Source organism: Schistocerca gregaria, chromosome 2 (assembly GCF_023897955.1).
Source record: "Schistocerca gregaria isolate iqSchGreg1 chromosome 2, iqSchGreg1.2, whole genome shotgun sequence".
NCBI classification, from domain to species: Eukaryota; Metazoa; Arthropoda; class Insecta; order Orthoptera; family Acrididae; genus Schistocerca; species Schistocerca gregaria.
The window spans coordinates 988,613,471-988,633,257 of record NC_064921.1 but is presented as its reverse complement, the minus strand read 5'-3'; the positions used below and the strand labels follow the sequence as shown (position 1 = coordinate 988,633,257).

The window sequence follows — 19,787 nt, the reverse complement described above, 5'->3', positions numbered from 1 at the left end:
AGGGGTGGGGGGTGAGAGCTCTATTGGTTGGCCTGTCTGATGATTCCTTGAGGGCAGAGAACAGAGTGCCATTGCAGAGAGCTGTGTATTCATTTATCACTTGTTTGCCTTACACTATAGCTTTTTGTATATGAAAATTTTCCTCAGTTATTAGTTTTGTGGGGGGCTGTTGCTGCATTTGAGAATTTTCAAATCCATACTGATGTTCGTTGGGTTATGTTTCATGTCCATGAGGTGTTCGGCAAATATGGAATGACAGCTTAGGTTTAGGGATTTATTTTATTTTTATTTTGTGTGAGTATATGTATGTGTGTGTGGGGGGGGGGGGGGAGGTTGGGCTTGTCTGATAATTCCTTGAGTGCAGAGAACAGAGTGCCATTGCAGAGAGCTGTGTATTCATTTATCACTTGTTTGCCTTCCGATATAACTTTTTGTATCTGATAATTTTCCTCAATTATTATTTTTTTGTGAGGGCTGTTGCTGCATTTGGGAAACACCCATAATGACAAACAGATGGTTCACTCTCACCTACAACAACAAAGCGGTCCACAGACTAGGCAACATACTCAAAAAAACAAGGGGTAAAATAGCCTATAGGACAGAAAACTCAACACAGAGACAACTAAGGTCAACCAACACAAGCACAGCCAAACACAACACATCTGGTATTTACCAACTAACATGCCTGGACTGCAAAACAGTTTATATAGAACAGACAAGCAGAAACTTTGATACCAGATACAAAGAACACAGAAGAGCATTAAAAAGTAACAGCTGTCATTCCACATTTGCCGAACACCTCATGGACATGAAGCATAACCCAACAAACATCAGTATGGATTTGAAAATTTTCAAATGCAGCAACAGCCCCCCACAAAACTAATAACTGAGGAAAATTTTCAGATACAAAAAGCTATAGTACAAGGCAAACAAGTGATAAATGAATACACAGGTCTCTGCAATGGCACTCTATTCTCTGCCCTCAAGGAATTATCAGACAGGCCAACCAATAGAGCTCTCATCCCCCCCCCCCCCGCCACCATCCCCCCCCCCCCCCCACACACACACACAAAATAAAATTCCCTAAACCTACTGTCACTCTCACTCTCTCTCTCTCTCTCCCCCTCTTCCTTTTCACACACACACAAACACACACACACACACACACACACACACACACACACACACACACACACACAAAGGAAAAAAGAAGCACTAATACCTCTGAAAGATTCGAAACAACTGCCAGGAATACCTTCTACTGTTCCACTGTCAGCCATCTTGTTTACACCTTCAATGTTTTTTGCTTGAGTATCATGTCGTTTTTGGAAACCCAGAATCTACTCTGTAGGAATCAACATGGATTCCGGAAACAGCGATCGTGTGAGACCGAACTCGCTTTATTTGTGCATGAGACCGAGAAAATATTAGATACAGCCTCCCAGGTAGATGCTATTTTTCTTGACTTCCGGAAGGCGTTCGATACAGTTCCGCACTGCCGCCTGATAAACAAAGTAAGAGCCTACGGAATATCAGACCAGCTGTGTGGCTGGATTGAAGAGTTTTTAGCAAACAGAACACAGCATGTTGTTATCAATGGAGAGACGTCTACAGACGTTAAAGTAACCTCTGGTGTGCCACAGGGGAGTGTTATGGGACCATTGCTTTTCACAGTATATATAAATGAGTTAGTAGATAGTGTCAGAAGTTCCATGCGGCTTTTCGCGGATGATGCTGTAGTATACAGAGAAGTTGCAGCATTAGAAAATTGTAGCGAAATGCAGGAAGATCTGCAGCGGACAGGCACTTGGTGCAGGGAGTGGCAACTGACCCTTAACATAGACAAATGTAATGTATTGCGAATACATAGAAAGAAGGATCCTTTATTGTATGATTATATGATAGCGGAACAAACACTGGTAGCAGTTACTTCTGTGAAATATCTGGAAGTATGCGTGCGGAACGATTTGAAGTGGAATGATCATATAAAATTAATTGTTGGTAAGGCGGGTGCCAGGTTGAGATTCATTGGGAGAGTCCTTAGAAAATGTAGTCCATCAACAAAGGAGGTGGCTTACAATACACTCGTTCGACCTATACTTGCTCTTCGGTGTGGGATCCGTACCAGATCGGGTTGACAGAGGAGATAGAGAAGATCCAAAGAAGAGCGGCGCGTTTCGTCACAGGGTTATTTGGTAACCGTGATAGCATTACGGAGATGTTTAACAAACTCATGTGGCAAACTCTGCTAGAGAGGCGCTCTGCATCGCGGTGTAGCTTGCTCGCCAGGTTTCTAGAGGGTGCGTTTCTGGATGAGGTATCGAATATATTGCTTCCCCCTACTTATACCTCCCGAGGAAATCCCGAATGTAAAATTAGAGAGATTAGAGCGCGCACGGAGGCTTTCAGACAGTCGTTCTCCCCGAGAACCATACGAGACTGGAACAGGAAAGAGAGGTAATGACAGTGGCACGTAATGTGCCCTCCACCACACACCGTTGGGTGGCTTGCGGAGTATAAATGTAGATGTAGAATTGTTCCACTGCCCACCATGTTTGCTTTTACAGCTGGTAAAGCAGTGAAACAGTTACAGTGACAGTGACAACTCAATATATAGTGTTCAACAGTGATGAAGATGATTAAAAGGAAAACGCAAGTGAAACATTATGTAAATAGACACACACATATGAGGGGGGACCCAAAAGACACCAGATTGTTGCATAAAAAATTTATTGATGAACCATTTTTACAAAATTACTTCATTCATCTTCAAAATACTCTCCATTACATGTGATGCACTTGTTAAGTCTCTTTTCCAACTGTTGGAAGCATATTTGGAACTCTTCAAGTTTGATATTGTCCAGTGCCCTTTGCAAAGCTGTTTTTGCTGCTTCCACATCATCATAATGCTCCCCTTTTAACGTTTTTTTCATTCGTGGCAATCGGAAAAAGTCGCACAGGGAGTTAGGTCCTGCAAATACAGAGTGTGGGGAACGACAGACCACCTCTGGGATGCCAAATAGTGGGTCACTGGTAAGGCCGTGTGTGCTGAAGCGTTGTCGTGATGTAGAAACCTGTCACCTGATCGCCAAAGTTCTGAGCATTTCCTCCTCACATCCTCTCGCAGACGCCTTAAAACATCCAAGTAAAAGTGCTGGTTAACAGTCTGGCCCGATGCACAATTCCACGAACATCAAAAAAGACAATGATCATCGTCTTCACATTTGACCTCACTTGGCTTGCTTCTTTTTGCTCTGGGAGAGTTGAGAGTCCTCCACTGGCTTGACACTTGCTTGGTTTCTGGGTCATACCCGTAACACCTACTCTCATCCTCTGTAATGACTTTGTTCAAGAAGTTTGGATCACATTCAATCTCTGTTTTCAAGTCCTGACAGACATTCATGCAGATGGTATTTTGCTCCTGTGTGAGAAGGCGTGGAACAAATTTAGCAGCAACACGTCTCGTGCACATCCTCACTCAACATCTGCTGCCACGAGCTCCAACTGATCCCTGTATCTGCTGAAATTTGGTCGATCGTTTGGCGACGATCCTCGTTGATCTTTTGGTGGACTTTTTGAATGTTCACATGTGTGTGAAATCTTATGGGAGTTAACTCCTAAGGTCATCAGTTCCTAAGCTTACACACTACTTAACGTAAATTATCCTAAGGACAAACACAGACAACCATGCCCAAGGGGGACTCGAACCTCCGCCGGAACCAGCCGCACAGTCCATGACTGCAGCGCCCTAGAACCTTTTGAATGCTCTCAGTTCGCGATGTTGAAGGGCGTCCAGAACGAGCTTGGTCTTCAACACACATCTCACCACGTTTAAAGCGCCCAAACCACTCGAAAACCTGTGTGCGGCTCATAGTGTCCGCCTAGGAAGCTTCCTGAAGCATTTGGTGTGTCTCTGTTGCAGTTTTTTTAAGAAAGAAACAAAGTTTCACACACACTCTTTGTTCTTTTAAAGTTGCCATAACGACTTCGCAGAGGTAACCCGCCAACAGACAGAGAAACACAATACCACACTTGCACGTTCAGCTCTACACTGACGCTGTCTGCACAGCTGTTTCATGGTATCTACTAACACCATCTAGCGTGAGAACCCTGCAATACGTCTACTTTATTATTATATCTTCGTTGTTTACCAGCCATGGCTGGACAGACTGCGTCAGAAATACAATGTATATCAACTAACATTTATACAACACCATATACAAAATTTATATTACAAATAAAAGAAAATATTTATGCAGTGCACAAAAACACATAGAATATAGAGAAAATGAAATATAACTAAACAGCAAAGTAAAACTTCATAGCAGCAAAAGAAAATACCATAAAGCAAAATGTTTACAAGACCATGTAGATCACACACATAACGTTTCATTTTGGCTAAATGTGTACTTTAAGTAAAACACAAAATTAAATGTGCAGTTAACTAAGAACATAAAAAGAAGATTAAATTTAGGCAAATTATATATAAAACATAACAATATTTATTATTTTGTCCATTCACTAGAACCACTGTTGAAAAACTCTTCCAAGGAATAAAGTGGATGTTGTTTCAAGTCCTGAGCAATTTTTTTCCGAAAATACTCAGGTGGCAGAGATTTCACTTCTGGAGGCAGTTGGAAAGCTGTCTTGTGTACTTGATAAGGTGACACCTTGGCACTTCAATGTTCCTCTTACAGCGAGTGTCATGATTATGTATTTCTTGTCTTATGCTAAAATTCCTTTGATTTTCTTTTATATACATGAGGCAGAAAAACACATACTGGCTAAAAACATCCATTACGCCTAGCCTGGTGAAAATAGGCTTACAGTGGTCCAGTCTTTTGCTAGAGGATATAATCCTGATGGCTTTTTTTTGTAATAGCAACACATCTTTGCTGCCTGAGGAGTGTCCCCATAACAACAGTCCATAGCTAATGTGGCTGTGGAAGAGTGTATGGTAGACTATTGTGAGAAACTGGTCAGTTATTACCCTCTTCAGCTTAGGAGGTATATCACACGAGAAAGTTTGGTGCTTACATATGCAGTGTGATCATTCATGGAGAGTTTGCGTCCTCGGAGTCTGGTTTCTTTTGGGTCCCCCCTCGTAGAATTAAATAATTTCAGACAATAAAAAGAACAAGTTTTCAAATCGTAATTTTGGCTTAAACAATTTGTCTACTTCAAGGTATAAGTGGTTGCGGATGACAAAGTGTGCAAAAAAACGGTCACTGTAGAAACACAACACATCAGAAAAACTACACCATGTCGTAAAAGGGTATGAATTTATGCGTTTTTTTTCCAAATATCTGTAATTACGATTTAAAAACTAATAGCTACATTTATACAAACAGAAAAGAACACTCTTTATCTTTAACAGATGGAAAATAAAAGCCCACGGAAGATGCTGCAACTGCAGTGAAACATGTTTGGGTTAAAAAACAAAAATGTGTTTTGCTAAAGGCGGACCCTACCCAAAAACATACATAACGAGTATACTTTGCCCGCTCTCTGCCGCCATGCATGCGCAGACCTCATCCCCTCCACGTTTCCCCCTATCGCTCCGCCTCTATGCGCGGAAGCGCCCTCCGACGTGACGCGGTCTGTAATCGAACAGCACGCTCTGGCGCAGGTCCAATAACATCCTATCTGACAACTTGCGTCATAGGTTTCTACTGTACGCGACTTCTCGCTGTGGCGTAGTGTGATCAGTGAAAATAAATTTGTCAGTTTGAAGCGTTAATCGTTAATATCATTTTCATACGTTTCTTAGAGTGTGAGTGGATGAAGTACACGGAAAGAATAAATAAAAAATCAATAGTAGTATAAATATACTATTTTTATTACTCTCATTGACAGTTGTCGAACGTGCTACAGCATATACAATATGTTCGTTGTTCGTGCGCATAGTGCAGTGATTTGAACATTTGTTTCGTCGGTGGTACAACTCTAAACTTGCCATGCAGTCGTTGTGCCGGTGGAACATTAGGAGGAACGTCGTTTTTTTGGCAATGATAATGACAGTGGCAGGCGTACTTGTTCTATATAACAGTGATGAAGATGACCACGATGTCCGGTCTTCTGTAGTTCAGCGTAACGCTGACGATAAATATGATTTTGTCGTGCATGCTTCGATTCATCACACTGACGATTGCTTCAGGAACAATATTAGATACGGAATCGAGCATCTGTATAAAAATGTTTTATTATGGCGTTCATCTAAGAACAGTAAATGTAAAGCAAGTTTTGAGAAATTTGACAAAATTTACAGAGTAGATATAAGAGAAGGAAAGATATATTTCCATCCAAAGTTTGCAAACAAAGTCCACGAGTGGCTAGGATATGATCCAAAACTGTTCGAAGAAGTTAAACGACAAAAAGTCACCCATGTGTATCATAAATATAGCCACAAACTTACAGCATATAATCCGTTAAGGGCGAAGAGACCTACACCAAAGCCCCAGAAACCTCCGAAACTATACATAGAAGAACTTATAAATCAAACACTGCCGGGGTGTGACTTTTGTAATGCAGCTATTATGACTGCTGGGGAAATATTTGGGCGCGTTCAAGGGAAATCATCAAGAAGTGCTGCGAACACGTTTAAGATTGATAAATGGCACGGACTTTTCATCCCAGATAAACACAGTATATTAGAAATCACTATTCAAGAGTTTGTTGATCTCTTCAACACTTCGTTGCAGTGGTTTGGCACAGTCGCTTCAATTGATAGAAATGCTCGCTTTCCAGTCCTCTTTTGGGATACCTTCCCTGCTGCAGGAGCCAGCCAGGTGCATGTTCACGTACATGGAATACTCGGAGATGAACTTTACCGTGGAGCATTAAATGCACAGTTACGTGTTTCCAATCAATATATATCAGAAACAAGTCGCAATTATTGGCAAGATTTAGTGGAGGTTCATGACAGATTAGGACTAGCAGCGTTTTTTGGTAAAGCTGTGGCAATTGCCCCTTTAACATCAGAGAAAGATCATGAGTTACTGCTGATTAGTCAGATGCCCAACACTGACATATACAGTTTACTGTATTTTGTTATCCAGACATACCACAGCATTGATAGATTTTGTTACAGTTCAAGTATGGCACTACCACTTATTGGATATGAAAGGTTGCTGCGTAAATCTGAGTCACTTCCTACAATTATTAGAATTGGTACGAGAGGAGAATGTTCTTCAACAGTTAATGATGTAAGTTCTTTAGAACTTTACACAATGTTCAACATTAATGTAGATCCTTACTATACGATAGAGAAACTGAAAGAGACAATTAGAAGAATGGGCAAAACTGCTGTAGTTGGACCATTGGTAGATTTGTGGACTGTACACGAGTAAAATAAAAAGTTGACTGCAGTTTACATTGACTGCAGTCACTGTCAATGGAATGGAATTTGGACTTGTGGGAATTTTGTAGTGTCAGTTGATGTGATTTGAGATATAATTTTGATCTTGCACCTATTACTCGGCATACTTCAAAATGCAGTACATAGATGTTTCTGTGTTTTTTAGATGTTTAATGTTGCTAAAAAATGTGTGTTGACTATATTATGAAATTTTTCCTGACATGATAAATTTTATTATAATAGTGCTGTTGCACTATTCTGGTACATTGATTATTACAATATAATAGGAGCAGTGTCTTTATGGACTAAATCATCCATAAAAGGTCCATACACAAACCATAAAGTATGTGTTAGACATATTGTCATGGCATTTGGTGTTTCTCCTTCAGGGTCTTATGTTTGGGCTTGAAGACAAATATTATAGCATACAGGGTTGTAATGCTGTTTTGTCATCATTAGATGGAAATAAAAGAGAGGGTACCAGCCTCTTGGTCTCATGAATCATTGTCTATAGTAGTCTGTGCCATACATTGAAGAGATCTGAGATAATGGTTAAGGATGTTTTGATTGAATACCAATGTAAAATGACTTTAATAATGAGACACACAAAGCTTCTGTTGGCTGGACAGGTTCATGGAGACAGAAACAGATATGGTAGCACTTTTGCCGTAGATAGTCCCCTTGTAAAGTTTAGCCATACTGTTGGCTTTCTCATAGACTCTTAGATTAATCGCTTCATTGTTCTTTTTTTTATTTTTTTATTTGTATCACTTTCAGTAAGTGATGAATTAGTAGGATGCAGTAAAATGTGTACATGCTGGAAAAAGTGTGATGTAGGCTGTTATCTACAGACATACCTCACAACGAAAGTAATTTTTAAGTGCACTTTGTGTGACTAATAGTGAGTCCACTGTACATCAAGCCCCTTAACTGCTATCAGCTGTGCAGTTCACCTGAAATTGAGCTCAGCTGATGATCAATGTGAGTATGCATGTTTTACGAGACACAATCGTGTCTTTGCGCCTGATTAATCTGAACACGTAATAAATATTTAGAAAGCATCGTAAGTGTTGCTGAAATTGCATGTGCTTAACTGTAAGGCTCCTTACCTGTAGTTACTTGTTGTTATTAGAATTCTTGGAACATTTCAGTTTTACCGTACTGTGAATTTTCATTTTTATTTTAACATATATTAGCCCACACAAATTGGTTCTTGTATGAGTCTGTCTCAACTACTTCATTTCGTGCTGTACTGGACCAGTTGAGTTAATCATTATGTTTATATAGTCTTATAGCCCAAATGCCACACATGCAGCTTAACATGCAGCATGCTAGCATGTGAAACTGGGTAGTGAGCCACACCAGGTTCAGATCCATGCAGTGGACTAACACCTGTTTGTCTGGTACACTGACCAGCTCGAGTGTGGTTCTCAAGCAGTTTTCCACTCTTGTTTTGGTAAATAATGGTCTGATCCCCAATCTCTGCCTCATAAAATAGGATATTAAAAAAGTTAAAAAATGTACAAAGTTTATACACAGTAAAATATTCTTGAGTCACAGATGGGCACAACAATAGGACTGTCACAAATAAAGCTTTCAGTCAGTAAGGCCTTTGTAAAAAATAGACAAAAGACACATACACTCACGCAAATGCAACTCACACACACGACTGCAGTCTCAGGCAACAGAAGCCACATTGCCAATGGCAGTCTGTTGTCTATTTTTGATGAAGGCCTTGTTGACTGAAAGTTTTATTTGTGACAGTCTCTTTCTTGTGCCTGTCTGTGACTCAGCATCTCTGCTATTTGGCGAATAACAACTTTCCTTTTCATAATATTGTCATATTCCAGCCTGGACTTTCCATTGTTAAAAGTATTCTTGTTATTTTTGCTATGTCAGTCCTGTAGAAACCATAATAAGGAAGCGCCTCCAGGGATGTAGAGGGAGCCAAGTAGTACCTCAACACTCGGAACAGCAACTACCGGAAATTGAGGAGCAAAACCACTCATAAGACTACTGTTGTGGTGAATGCACCAAAACAAATCACTGCTCTTCTAATTCTGGGACTATAAGAGAGGCATTCTTAACAAATGAAGCCACTGCTATTTGTTAGTTCATTTAGTGTGAATGGAAGTACGATGAAGGTGGTGGTGGTCAGACTGGTTATCTCCAACAAGAAATGTGGCCGGTAATCAGGAGAAGAAGCAAGGTAATTTTATAAAGGAAATAAAGAAAGAACTGGCTCATTATGAGAGTAAAGATGCCATATGTGTATCTGAATTACAGAGACAGGCAGTCATTGTAATCCAAGAAAGCTGTACTTTTGCTGCATCCAAGTGGCCAATGAAGGTGAAATAATTATGAATTTAATGAAAAGTTGATGAGTGACACAGTAATCAGGTATTAATTCCACAAATATGTCAATGTCAGAATGTTCCCACCTCAGACCCTGTATAATATTGTGCATTACATATTTTTACCTTTCGAGGGTCGCGGCTCACGAACTGTGACAAGTATATTGTCTTCAAAGCCTTATGAACACATATTAAATTGGAGTTCTTAAACTTTACTTTTAATTGATATTTTCCCACTTCTCAAATTGGGCATCTTACTGCTGTAGTGTGTCCTTTGTTGCTTCACTTCTCACTGATTTTCTGCTCTCCCATTTTTGCTTCCACCCAGAAATTCTATGTTCATCTTGACCTGCAACTTGTCTCTCAGAGTATATATTATATGATTCTATAACAAAATATGTACTGATGTAAATAAAATAGAAAGAAACTTCCACACGGGAAAAATATATTAAAAACAAAGATTCCAAGACTTACCAAGTGGCAAAGCGCCGGTAGACAGGCACAATAAAATAACATACAATATTTCACACACACACAAAATTTCGAGCTTTCGCAACCGGCGGTTGCTTCGTCAGGAAAGAGGGAAGGAGAAGGAAAGATGAAAGGATGTGGGTTTTAAGGGAGAGGGTAAGGAGTCATTCCAATCCCGGGAGCGAAAAGACTTGTACTGAAGTTGCTTATTTACATGTTATCTGTTTTGAGCTTCCCTGAACATGTAAATTACAACTTTTCTTCACTTAGTTTACATACTCAATTTCTGTACTGCATAGTAATTTCTTATAACGCTCCAATCCTTTGCTTGCTCCTGAATGTAAAGAACTCATTTTTAAGTTCTGTGAGGACCAGACTTGGCTATCTAGAAGAACAAAGTGCTGTAGTAGACTAGGGGTAGAACTAATTGTCAATTTAGTTTCATCTGCTGACATTTTTGTAGAGTTACAATACTTCCCAATACTTGCCACCTTTTTCAGCATGCCATGTTCAAGCATTCTTTCCTTTGTTGTTTGTCACTTACATTCAGCCTTAGATGAACATTTTGTATTCAGAAGAACCTTCCACAGGTTTTCTTTGTGATAATCATTTTTGCTTGTTAGTGCAGTGTAGTGTATTAAATATGTGACATCATTCTGAACTTTAGTTAAAATTCTGGGGGTATGGTTCCTGTTAGTAGATTCCACACCATAGTGTTAAAAAAAGAAGAAGATGAACTGGTGAACAAAATTATTTGCAGTGTTAATTTGAAAACTATCACAGCACATGTTCCCACTTGTCATTATATCAAATGAATAGCAGTAAATTTGTACCTAGTTTAATTTTGACAAATTAAATACTGAATAACATCATTTCTTACTAACAGGTGTACACAATGTCATTGAACTGGCAAAACAGTACAAACTGAAGCTGTTTGTTCCAAGCACTATTGGTGCTTTTGGTCCAGAATCACCTCGCTTACCTACTCCAAATGTGACCATACAACGACCAAAGACGATATATGGTGTGTCAAAAGTTCATGCTGAACTTCTTGGAGAATACTATCATCATCGGTTTGGTTTGGATTTCAGATGTCTTCGTTTTCCTGGTGTAATTTCAAGTGATCCCCCTGGAGGTGGCACAACAGGTATGGGGACAACATTTATTTTTCTCATAGTTTATTTGTGTTATCAGTAGTTCACGTGAAATTATGTATTTGATAAAATGACACAACTTAGATTCATATTAACTGTTAACAGGAATTGCACTTGAGCCTAAAATAAGAGTATATACTAAACTTTGTGTTTGAGAAACCAAAGACCACAATTTTAAATTCTGTGAAGACATGGCATTATTTGGTTAGAAAGGAAGGAAAATAACTTATAAGAAGTTAAAGAAGTGGAAGACAATATGATGGTGGCTTAGTTTAGTGTTTTGAATGAGGGTTGAGGAGATATTCTTCTTTTTGTAATCACTTGCTTTATCTGGAAGTGGCTATATACTAGGCTATCCTAACGTACATAAAATTTGCTAAATATTTCCTCCACTCTTAAGAATGAACGTATTACACGGAGTCATAATATCATCAGGTGACTACATGAACTGTTGTTCGCTAGCACAATGTATTCCTGACTGATGACAATAAGCAGCTCCTTCAAGGAATAACCATAAAATTTTACTACCTGTACATGATACCCAAGACATTTATAAACAGTTCGTCACTCCAGGAAATCCACTGACAGCACAGTGCCTATTTTGTCCCTCTCATCAATTCATGAAATTCAGCAAGTATAGCTGATGATGTTACACGCAGATGTATGCCTTGATTTAAATGAGTCTCATTCTTATTTTATACCTACATGATCACTGCACTGTTGGCAAGACTGAATAGAAAACTGTTATGCCATTTGATATTGCAGAGAACATTATCCAATACAAAGCATATAACAATTGTGCATACTTCAACTTGTTGACAATTGGGATTCTTATTATGGAACCTACAACAGTATCTCAGATTTCTTTACTCATTGTGTTTTTGATCTACATTAGTTATCAGATAGAGCAATTGTTCTGAACTGTAGACATTTACTTGAATATGCCTGTCGTCCTAATCAATTGCATATTCTCTTTTGACATTCAGAAGAAGGCCTTCTGACTGAAAGCTTGTGTGTTTATTAGTCTTTTTGTTGTGCCTGTCTGCGACCCAACATCTCCACTATATGGTGCACAGCAATCTATTCTTTGCATAATATTGTTATCTGTGAGTGGTATGTTACGCATCTTTGGTATTAAGTAGACGCAATGGTGTGGGACACGTAGGAAGCAGTTTTCTGTCTTCTTAAATCAAGGAAAATAAATGGGGAAGCAATTTCATGTAAATAATAGTATAAAATGAGTCTGAGAACAAAGACAGAGAATTTCTGTTTTTTCTCTAAATTGATTCTTCAGTTGTGCAGTACTGTGTAGCCAGTTGGATTTTATTGGAATGCTGAATAGCATTACAAAGATGCTTTTGAGCCTTCAAGTTTGCATAAACTACTTATCTTGGTTCCTTTCGATGAAGAGAATTGTAGCAGACCTTGTTTCCTCCTTTCTTACCTGGCAACAACTGCCCTGTCAATGAACAGCAAATAACCCCCTCCAGACTGACTGTATTGCTTCCATAATGTGATATTTGCACCTACTTACTCTTCCTGTAAATGTGTGTGCAATAGGTGACTCTAAAGAAGTAGGCATTATGTCCTTAACTGACAGAGGGTTAAGGGGATTAACCAGGGCAGATCCCATAGTAGCCTAATCTCGAGTTTTATGCCATTTTGTTGTTACACTCCTGGAAATTGAAATAAGAACACCGTGAATTCATTGTCCCAGGAAGGGGAAACTTTATTGACACATTCCTGGGGTCAGATACATCACATGATCACACTGACAGAACCACAGGCACATAGACACAGGCAACAGAGCATGCACAATGTCGGCACTAGTACAGTGTATATCCACCTTTCGCAGCAATTCAGGCTGCTATTCTCCCATGGAGACGATCGTAGAGATGCTGGATGTATTCCTGTGAAACGGATTGCCATGCCATTTCCACCTGGCGCCTCAGTTGGACCAGCGTTCATGCTGGACGTGCAGACCGCGTGAGACGACGCTTCATCCAGTTCCAAACATGCTCAATTGGGGACAGATCCGGAGATCTTGTTGGCCAGGGTAGATGACTTACACCTTCTAGAGCACGTTGGGTGGCACGGGATACATGCGGACGTGCATTGTCCTGTTGGAACAGCAAGTTCCCTTGCCGGTCTAGGAATGGTAGCACGATGGGTTCGATGACGGTTTGGATGTACCGTGCACTATTCAGTGTCCCCTCGACGATCACCAGAGGTGTACGGCCAGTGTAGGAGATCGCTCCCCACACCATGATGCCGGGTGTTGGCCCTGTGTGCCTCGGTTGTATGCAGTCCTGATTGTGTGCTCACCTGCACGGCGCCAAACACGCATACGACCATCATTGGCACCAAGGCAGAAGCGACTCTCATCGCTGAAGACGACACGTCTCCATTCGTCCCTCCATTCACGCCTGTCGCGACACCACTGGACTCGGGCTGCACGATGTTGGGGCGTGAGTTGAAGACGGCCTAACGGTGTGCGGGACCGTAGCCCAGCTTCATGGAGACGGTTGCGAATGGTCCTCGCCGATACCCCAGGAGCAACAGTGTCCCTAATTTGCTGGGAAGTGGCGGTGCGGTCCCCTACGGCAATGTGTAGGATCCTACGGTCTTGGCGTGCAACCGTGCGTCACTGTGGCCCGGTCCCAGGTCGACGGGCACGTGCACCTTCCGCCGACCACTGGCGACAACATCGATGTACTGTGGAGACCTCACGCCCCACGTGTTGAGCAATTCGGCGGTACGTCCACCCGGCCTCCCGCATGCCCACTATACGCCCTCACTCAAAGTCCGTCAACTGCACACACGGTTCACGTCCACGCTGTCGCGGCATGCTACCAGTGTTAAAGTCTGCGATGGAGCTCCGTATGCCACGGCAAACTGGCTGACACTGACGGCGGAGGTGCACAAATGCTGCGCAGCTAGCGCCATTCGACGGCCAACACTGCGGTTCCTGGTGTGTCCGCTGTGCCGTGCTTGTGATCATTGCTTGTACAGCCCTCTCGCAGTGTCCGGAGCAAGTATGGTGGGTCTGACACACCGGTGTCAATGTGTTCTTTTTTCCATTTCCAGGAGTGTATTATTCTTGGGTTACTTGACAGATAGCTTTGTTGGGAACAAATATGTATGAGATATTCATCAACCCACACTTCAGATGCTGTGGTGAGCCAATGTCTGCCACCCTCTGGACCAATGTTTTATGAATCATACAGTACCTCACTGTTAAATAACAATATTGAATTGCGACATGGCTTTGCTACCGTTTTATCAGCATACGAACAAGCCATTTCAAGTCCAGGTTCTGACTCTCAGAATCATTTAAGCCTGCCTCAGACTGCTGTGAGCATAACGTCTACATCGGATACTCTGTGCAAATCACACCTATATCTTTCCATATGGGCTCTGATTTACCTTATTTTATTATGATGATTGTTTCTCCCTTGGTTGGCATCAACAAAATATTTTTGCATTCGGAGGAGAAAGTTGGTGACTGAAATTTTGTGAGAAGATTCTGCTGCAACAAAAAATGCCATTGTTTTAATGGTGTCCATCCCAAATCTTGTATCATGTCCATGACACAATCCTCTATTTCGCGATAATACAAAATGTGCTGCTCTTTGTTGAACTTCCTTGGTGTACTCTGTTAATCCTGTCTGGTAAGGATCCCAGACCACACATCAGTACTCCTAAAAAGGATGGACAAGCATAGTGTAGGCAGTCTCTTTAATACATATCTTACATTTGTAGCCTGAAGTGCTTTGTCAAGGTTCAGCGCTATTCACACCTAATACACATAAATGAATATTTATTTGTTTGTTCATCTTCTGTAACATCTTACGCTATTCTTACTTTCAGTGAAACAGGTCAAGCCTTACTTTGGCCAAGAGTAATATTCATTCATTTTAATTGTATAAACATTGTGTTTTAAATTGGTTAAGTGACATTGTTCATTTAAAAACATTAAAAAGTACTCTTCTAAATTCCCCCCTGTGGGTTCGGGGGTAAGAATAGGCCCACGGTATTCCTGCCTGCCGTAAGAGGCGACTAAAAGGAGTCTCAAACGTTTTGGCCTTGTGAGATGGTCCCCTAACGGGTTTGACCTCCATCCTTCTAAATTTTCTGAAGAGCGAGCTGATTGGGGAAGGGCGCCTTACAAGGAGCGATGTGTCCATCATGCATTACCATCTCTAGCCAGGTTTGTCGTCATCGCTTAGCAGTCCCGCTCACCTACCATCTCTTGGGCATGGATTTGTTCTTGGGTGCAGTTTATTGCAGTCTGCTATGCTGTGTCGCTTTATGCGCCAATGACGATATTGGACTACATCACCTGAAATCCAGCACGGTAGCCAGTCCGTTGTGGTGGGGCCGCCATGTACCCTGTTGGTTGTAGCCCCCTGACTACACAGGGATCGCTCTGCTGATGCCAGTGCCGTTAACTCCCCACATATGCCAAGGAGTAGATGCCTATCTCCTTGGGGCATTGGGACTCCCGGCAATGGCCATCCTGCCAGGTGGTCGTTGCTGAGGCTGGGTGGCGCCCGTGGGGAGGGCCCTTGGTCGGAGTAGGTGGCATCAGGGCGGATGACCCGCAATGAAGCGTGGTACATCATCTCTTGCTGGCGGCCAGCCGCCAGCAGTCTCTAAGCGTTCCAGGGCTCAATACAACGCAACTACATATGACCCCAAATCGTTCCCCTCCCTGGCTACACCATGGGAGGAACGAAAGACTAAGGATGCCAGCGAACCATACTCGCCCCGCTACCTGGTGTGTACGAGAGCTGATGGTGAATCCTTTACATCCATGAAGCCTCAGTTCTTCGTGGAGCACTTAGAGGACAAGTTCGGGGAGGTGGAGGGCTTGTCCAAAATGCGCTCTGGCTCGGTTTTGATCAAATCGGCGTCCTCCGCCCAGTCCCGCCGGTTACTCGATTGTAACAAGCTGGGGGATGTTCCGGTTACAATCACGCCCCATAAGAGTCTTAATATGGTCCAGGGCATAATATTCCATCGGGACCTTCTATTGCAGTCCGATGACGAGCTTCGCGCCAATTTAGAGCGGCGAGGTGTTCACTTCGTCCGGCGCGTACATCGTGGTCCAAGGGATAAGCAGGTTGCCACCGGTGCCTTCATCTTGGCCTTCGAGGGTGATAATTTACCTGAGAAGGTCAAGGTGATGGTCTATTGTTGTGACGTCAAGCCATATATCCCTCCCCCGATGCGGTACTTTAAGTGCTGGAAGTTCGGGCATATGTCTTCCCGCTGTACTTCCGGCCTCACATGTCGAGATTGTGGACGCCCATCACATCCCAATACTCCATGTGCTCCGCCTCCCATCTGTGTAAACTGCGGAGAGCACCACTCGCCTTGCTCGCCGGACTGCAGGATCTTCCAGAAAGAGCGCAAAATCATGGAGTATAAGACCCTGGACCGCCTGACATACACTGAGGCCAGGCAGAAGTTCGAACGCCTCCATCCTGTTCGAATGACTGCCTCTTACGCCGCGGCTACTACTGTTATGGCCCCATTAGCTCTCCCTCAGACTGCCACCTCTCAGAGCCGGAATGCTACACCTGCCCCCTTGATGGTGGGGGGCACTTCACTCCCTGCTGCTCCTGCACTACCTGCCTCAGGAGCAGCAACCCCCCAACCATCGGGGACATCAGTCCCCACTTCTAAGCTGGGGAAGCCTCAAACTTCCCCGGCTCGAATAGCATGGAAAGGGTCCCTTGGGTCCCTTCCTTCCCAGGTTTCCGCCTCTGGGAAGGGTGACGTCAGCCAATGGAAGAAAAGCAGACCAGCGGCTGATCGCAGGGCTTCCCGCTCCTCCTCCGTCCCGGAGACTGACTCACTGGAGCCCTCCCAGCCAATAAAACCCAAGGACCAGAGAGACAAGACGAAGAAGAAGACCTCTAAGGCCAAGGACCACGCGGTGGCATCCACCCCACTGCTCCCTACAGGCTCTGCGTCCGAGGATAAGGTGGAGATCCGGGCGTCCGCTGAGGACCTGGATCTCGCCGGACCCTCGGACACCGTGGAAGCAGATTGTACTGGTCCTCCATCGGTGGCAGCAGGTGACCCAGTGGCGTGATCTGCCTCCTCGGCCCCTTCACGCCTTTTTCGGACATGGACAAAGCGATACCCCAGTTGGAACTGCAGCACTTTTTTCCACCACCTTGCTGAGCTTCGCCAACTCATCAGCAGTCACCCTTTCCTCTGCATTGCCCTACAGGAAACTTGGTTTCCGGCAATGCGGACCCCTGCCCTACGTGGGTATCGGGGTTATTACAAGAACTGGGCAGCTTATGAGAGGGTATCTGGTGGAGTCTGCGTCTACATCCTTAACTCTGTCTACAGCGAATGTGTACCTCTTCACACACCTTTAGAGGCTGTCGCTGTAAGGATGTGGACGCCTCAGCCTATTACTGTCTGCAGTTTGTATCTTCCGCCAGATGTTGATGTCTCGCATCATGTGTTGGCTGCATTGATAGCACAACTGCCTCCTCCTTTTGTGTTACTGGGCGACTTAAACGCCCATAACCCCCTGTGGGGTAGCGCCGCAATTACTGGCCGGGATAGAGATGTCGAGACTCTTCTCTCGCAGCTTGACCTCTGCCTCTTAAACACGGTAGAGCCGACACATTTCAGCGTAGTCCATGGCACATTTTCGGCCATCGACCTTTCTATCTGCAGCCCCGGACTTTCACCATCCATCCACTGGAGTGTCCATGACGACTTATGTGGTAGTGACCATTTCCCCATCTTTCTGTCACTACCACAGCGTCACTCTTCTGAACGCCCCTCCAGATGGGCTCTGAATAAGGCTGATTGGGGCTTGTTCTCCTCTCTCGCCACTATCGCACCTCCTTCCCCTGACACCATTGATGCGGTGGTTCAGTCGGTCACCACCGGCATCGTTTCTGCGGCGGCATCTGCGATTCCCTGTTCATCCGGGTCCCCTCGGAGGAGGACTGTGCCTTGGTGGGCGCCCGAGATCGCAGAGGCGATTAGAGATCGCTGGGAACGGTATGTTTCCACCATTGGTGTCCGTACCTCTGCATCGCAGGTTTGGGCTAAGATTAGGCGACTCCATGGCTATCGGCCGCCTGTCTCTGTCCCTGGGCTTTCGCTGAATGGAGTGGTGTGTACTGACTCCGACACGATTGCGGACCGGTTAGCAGCGCATTTTGCTCAGTGTTCCGCATCTACGAATTACCCACTGGCCTTCCGCTCCCGGAAAGAGCGGTTGGAAAGTTGGAGGCTTTCCTTTCACACGCACCACGCGGAGTCGTACAATGCTCCTTTCAGTGACTGGGAATTCCAGAGTGCACTATCTGCTTGCCCTGATACGGCTCCTGGGCCAGACCGCATCCACAGCCAGATGCTGAAACGCCTCTCTGTGAATTGCCAGCGACGCCTCCTAGATGTTTTCAACCGCATCTGGGTCTCAATGGCGAGAAAGCATTGTCCTCCCCGTGTTGAAACCTGGCAAGAACCCGCTGGAGGTGGACAGCTACCGCCCCATAAGCCTCACCAACGTTCTTTGCACGTTGCTAGAACGTATGGTGAGCCGGAGGTTGAGTTGGCTCCTCGAGTCTCGAGGCCTTCTGGCTCCGTCTCAGGGTGGGTTCCGTAAAGGCCGCTCTGCCGTCGATAATCTGGTCTCCCTAGAGTCTGCCGTCCGTACAGCCTTTGCACGCCGCCAACATCTGGTTGCAGTCTTCTTCGACATGCGGAAGGCGTACGATACGACTTGGCGATATCACATCCTGGCCACACTTCATGGGTGGGGTCTTAGGGGCCCGCTCCCGATTTTTATTCAGAATTTTCTGTCGTCTCGTTCCTTCCGCGTGCAAGTTGCTGCGTCCCATAGTTCCTCCCGGGTCCAGGAGAACGGAGTCCCACAGGGGTCTGTCCTCAGTGTCTCCCTGTTTTTAATGTCCTCAGTGTCTCCCTGTTTTTAATTGCGATCAATGGGCTCGCTGAGGCGGTGGGATCGTCAGCTTCGTTGTATGCAGACGACTTCTGCCTCTACTACAGCTCCGCTGGCATTGCAGTTGCTGAGCGCCAGCTGCAGGGCGCTATCCGCAAGGCACAGTCGTGGGCTGTAGCGCACGGCTTCCAGTTTTCGGCCGCTAAGACCTGCGTTATGCATTTCTGCCGGCGTCGCACGGTTCACCCTGAGCCACGCCTTTACCTTGACGGTGAACCTCTTGCTGTGGTAGAGACGCATCGGTTCTTGGGACTGGTATTTGATGCCCGGTTGACTTGGCTGCCTCATATTAGGCAGCTTAAACAAACATGCTGGCGGCATTTAAACGCTCTCCGTTGCCTTAGACACACTGGATGGGGTGCCGATCGGTCCACCCTTCTCCGGCTGTATCAAGCGCTGATCCAGTCCCGCCTTGATTATGGGTGTGTGGCTTATGGTTCGGCATC

The 19,787-nt window shown here is 44.1% G+C and overlaps 1 protein-coding gene across 6 annotated transcripts in view; it reads left to right on the top strand.

Moving 5' to 3' along the window:
• The window catches only part of LOC126335484 (L-threonine 3-dehydrogenase, mitochondrial), a 265,944-nt gene that overhangs the window by 225,032 nt on the left and 21,125 nt on the right, over nt 1-19,787 (top strand). For 5 of the 6 annotated variants that reach the window (XM_049998808.1, XM_049998805.1, XM_049998804.1 and 2 more), the window contains exon 5: nt 11,069-11,329. In XM_049998808.1, the coding sequence (XP_049854765.1) occupies nt 11,069-11,329 (261 nt within the window). Of the gene's footprint in view, nt 1-5,611; nt 7,206-11,068; nt 11,330-19,787 lie in introns of those variants that run through there. The other variant, XM_049998803.1, reaches the window with a different exon arrangement.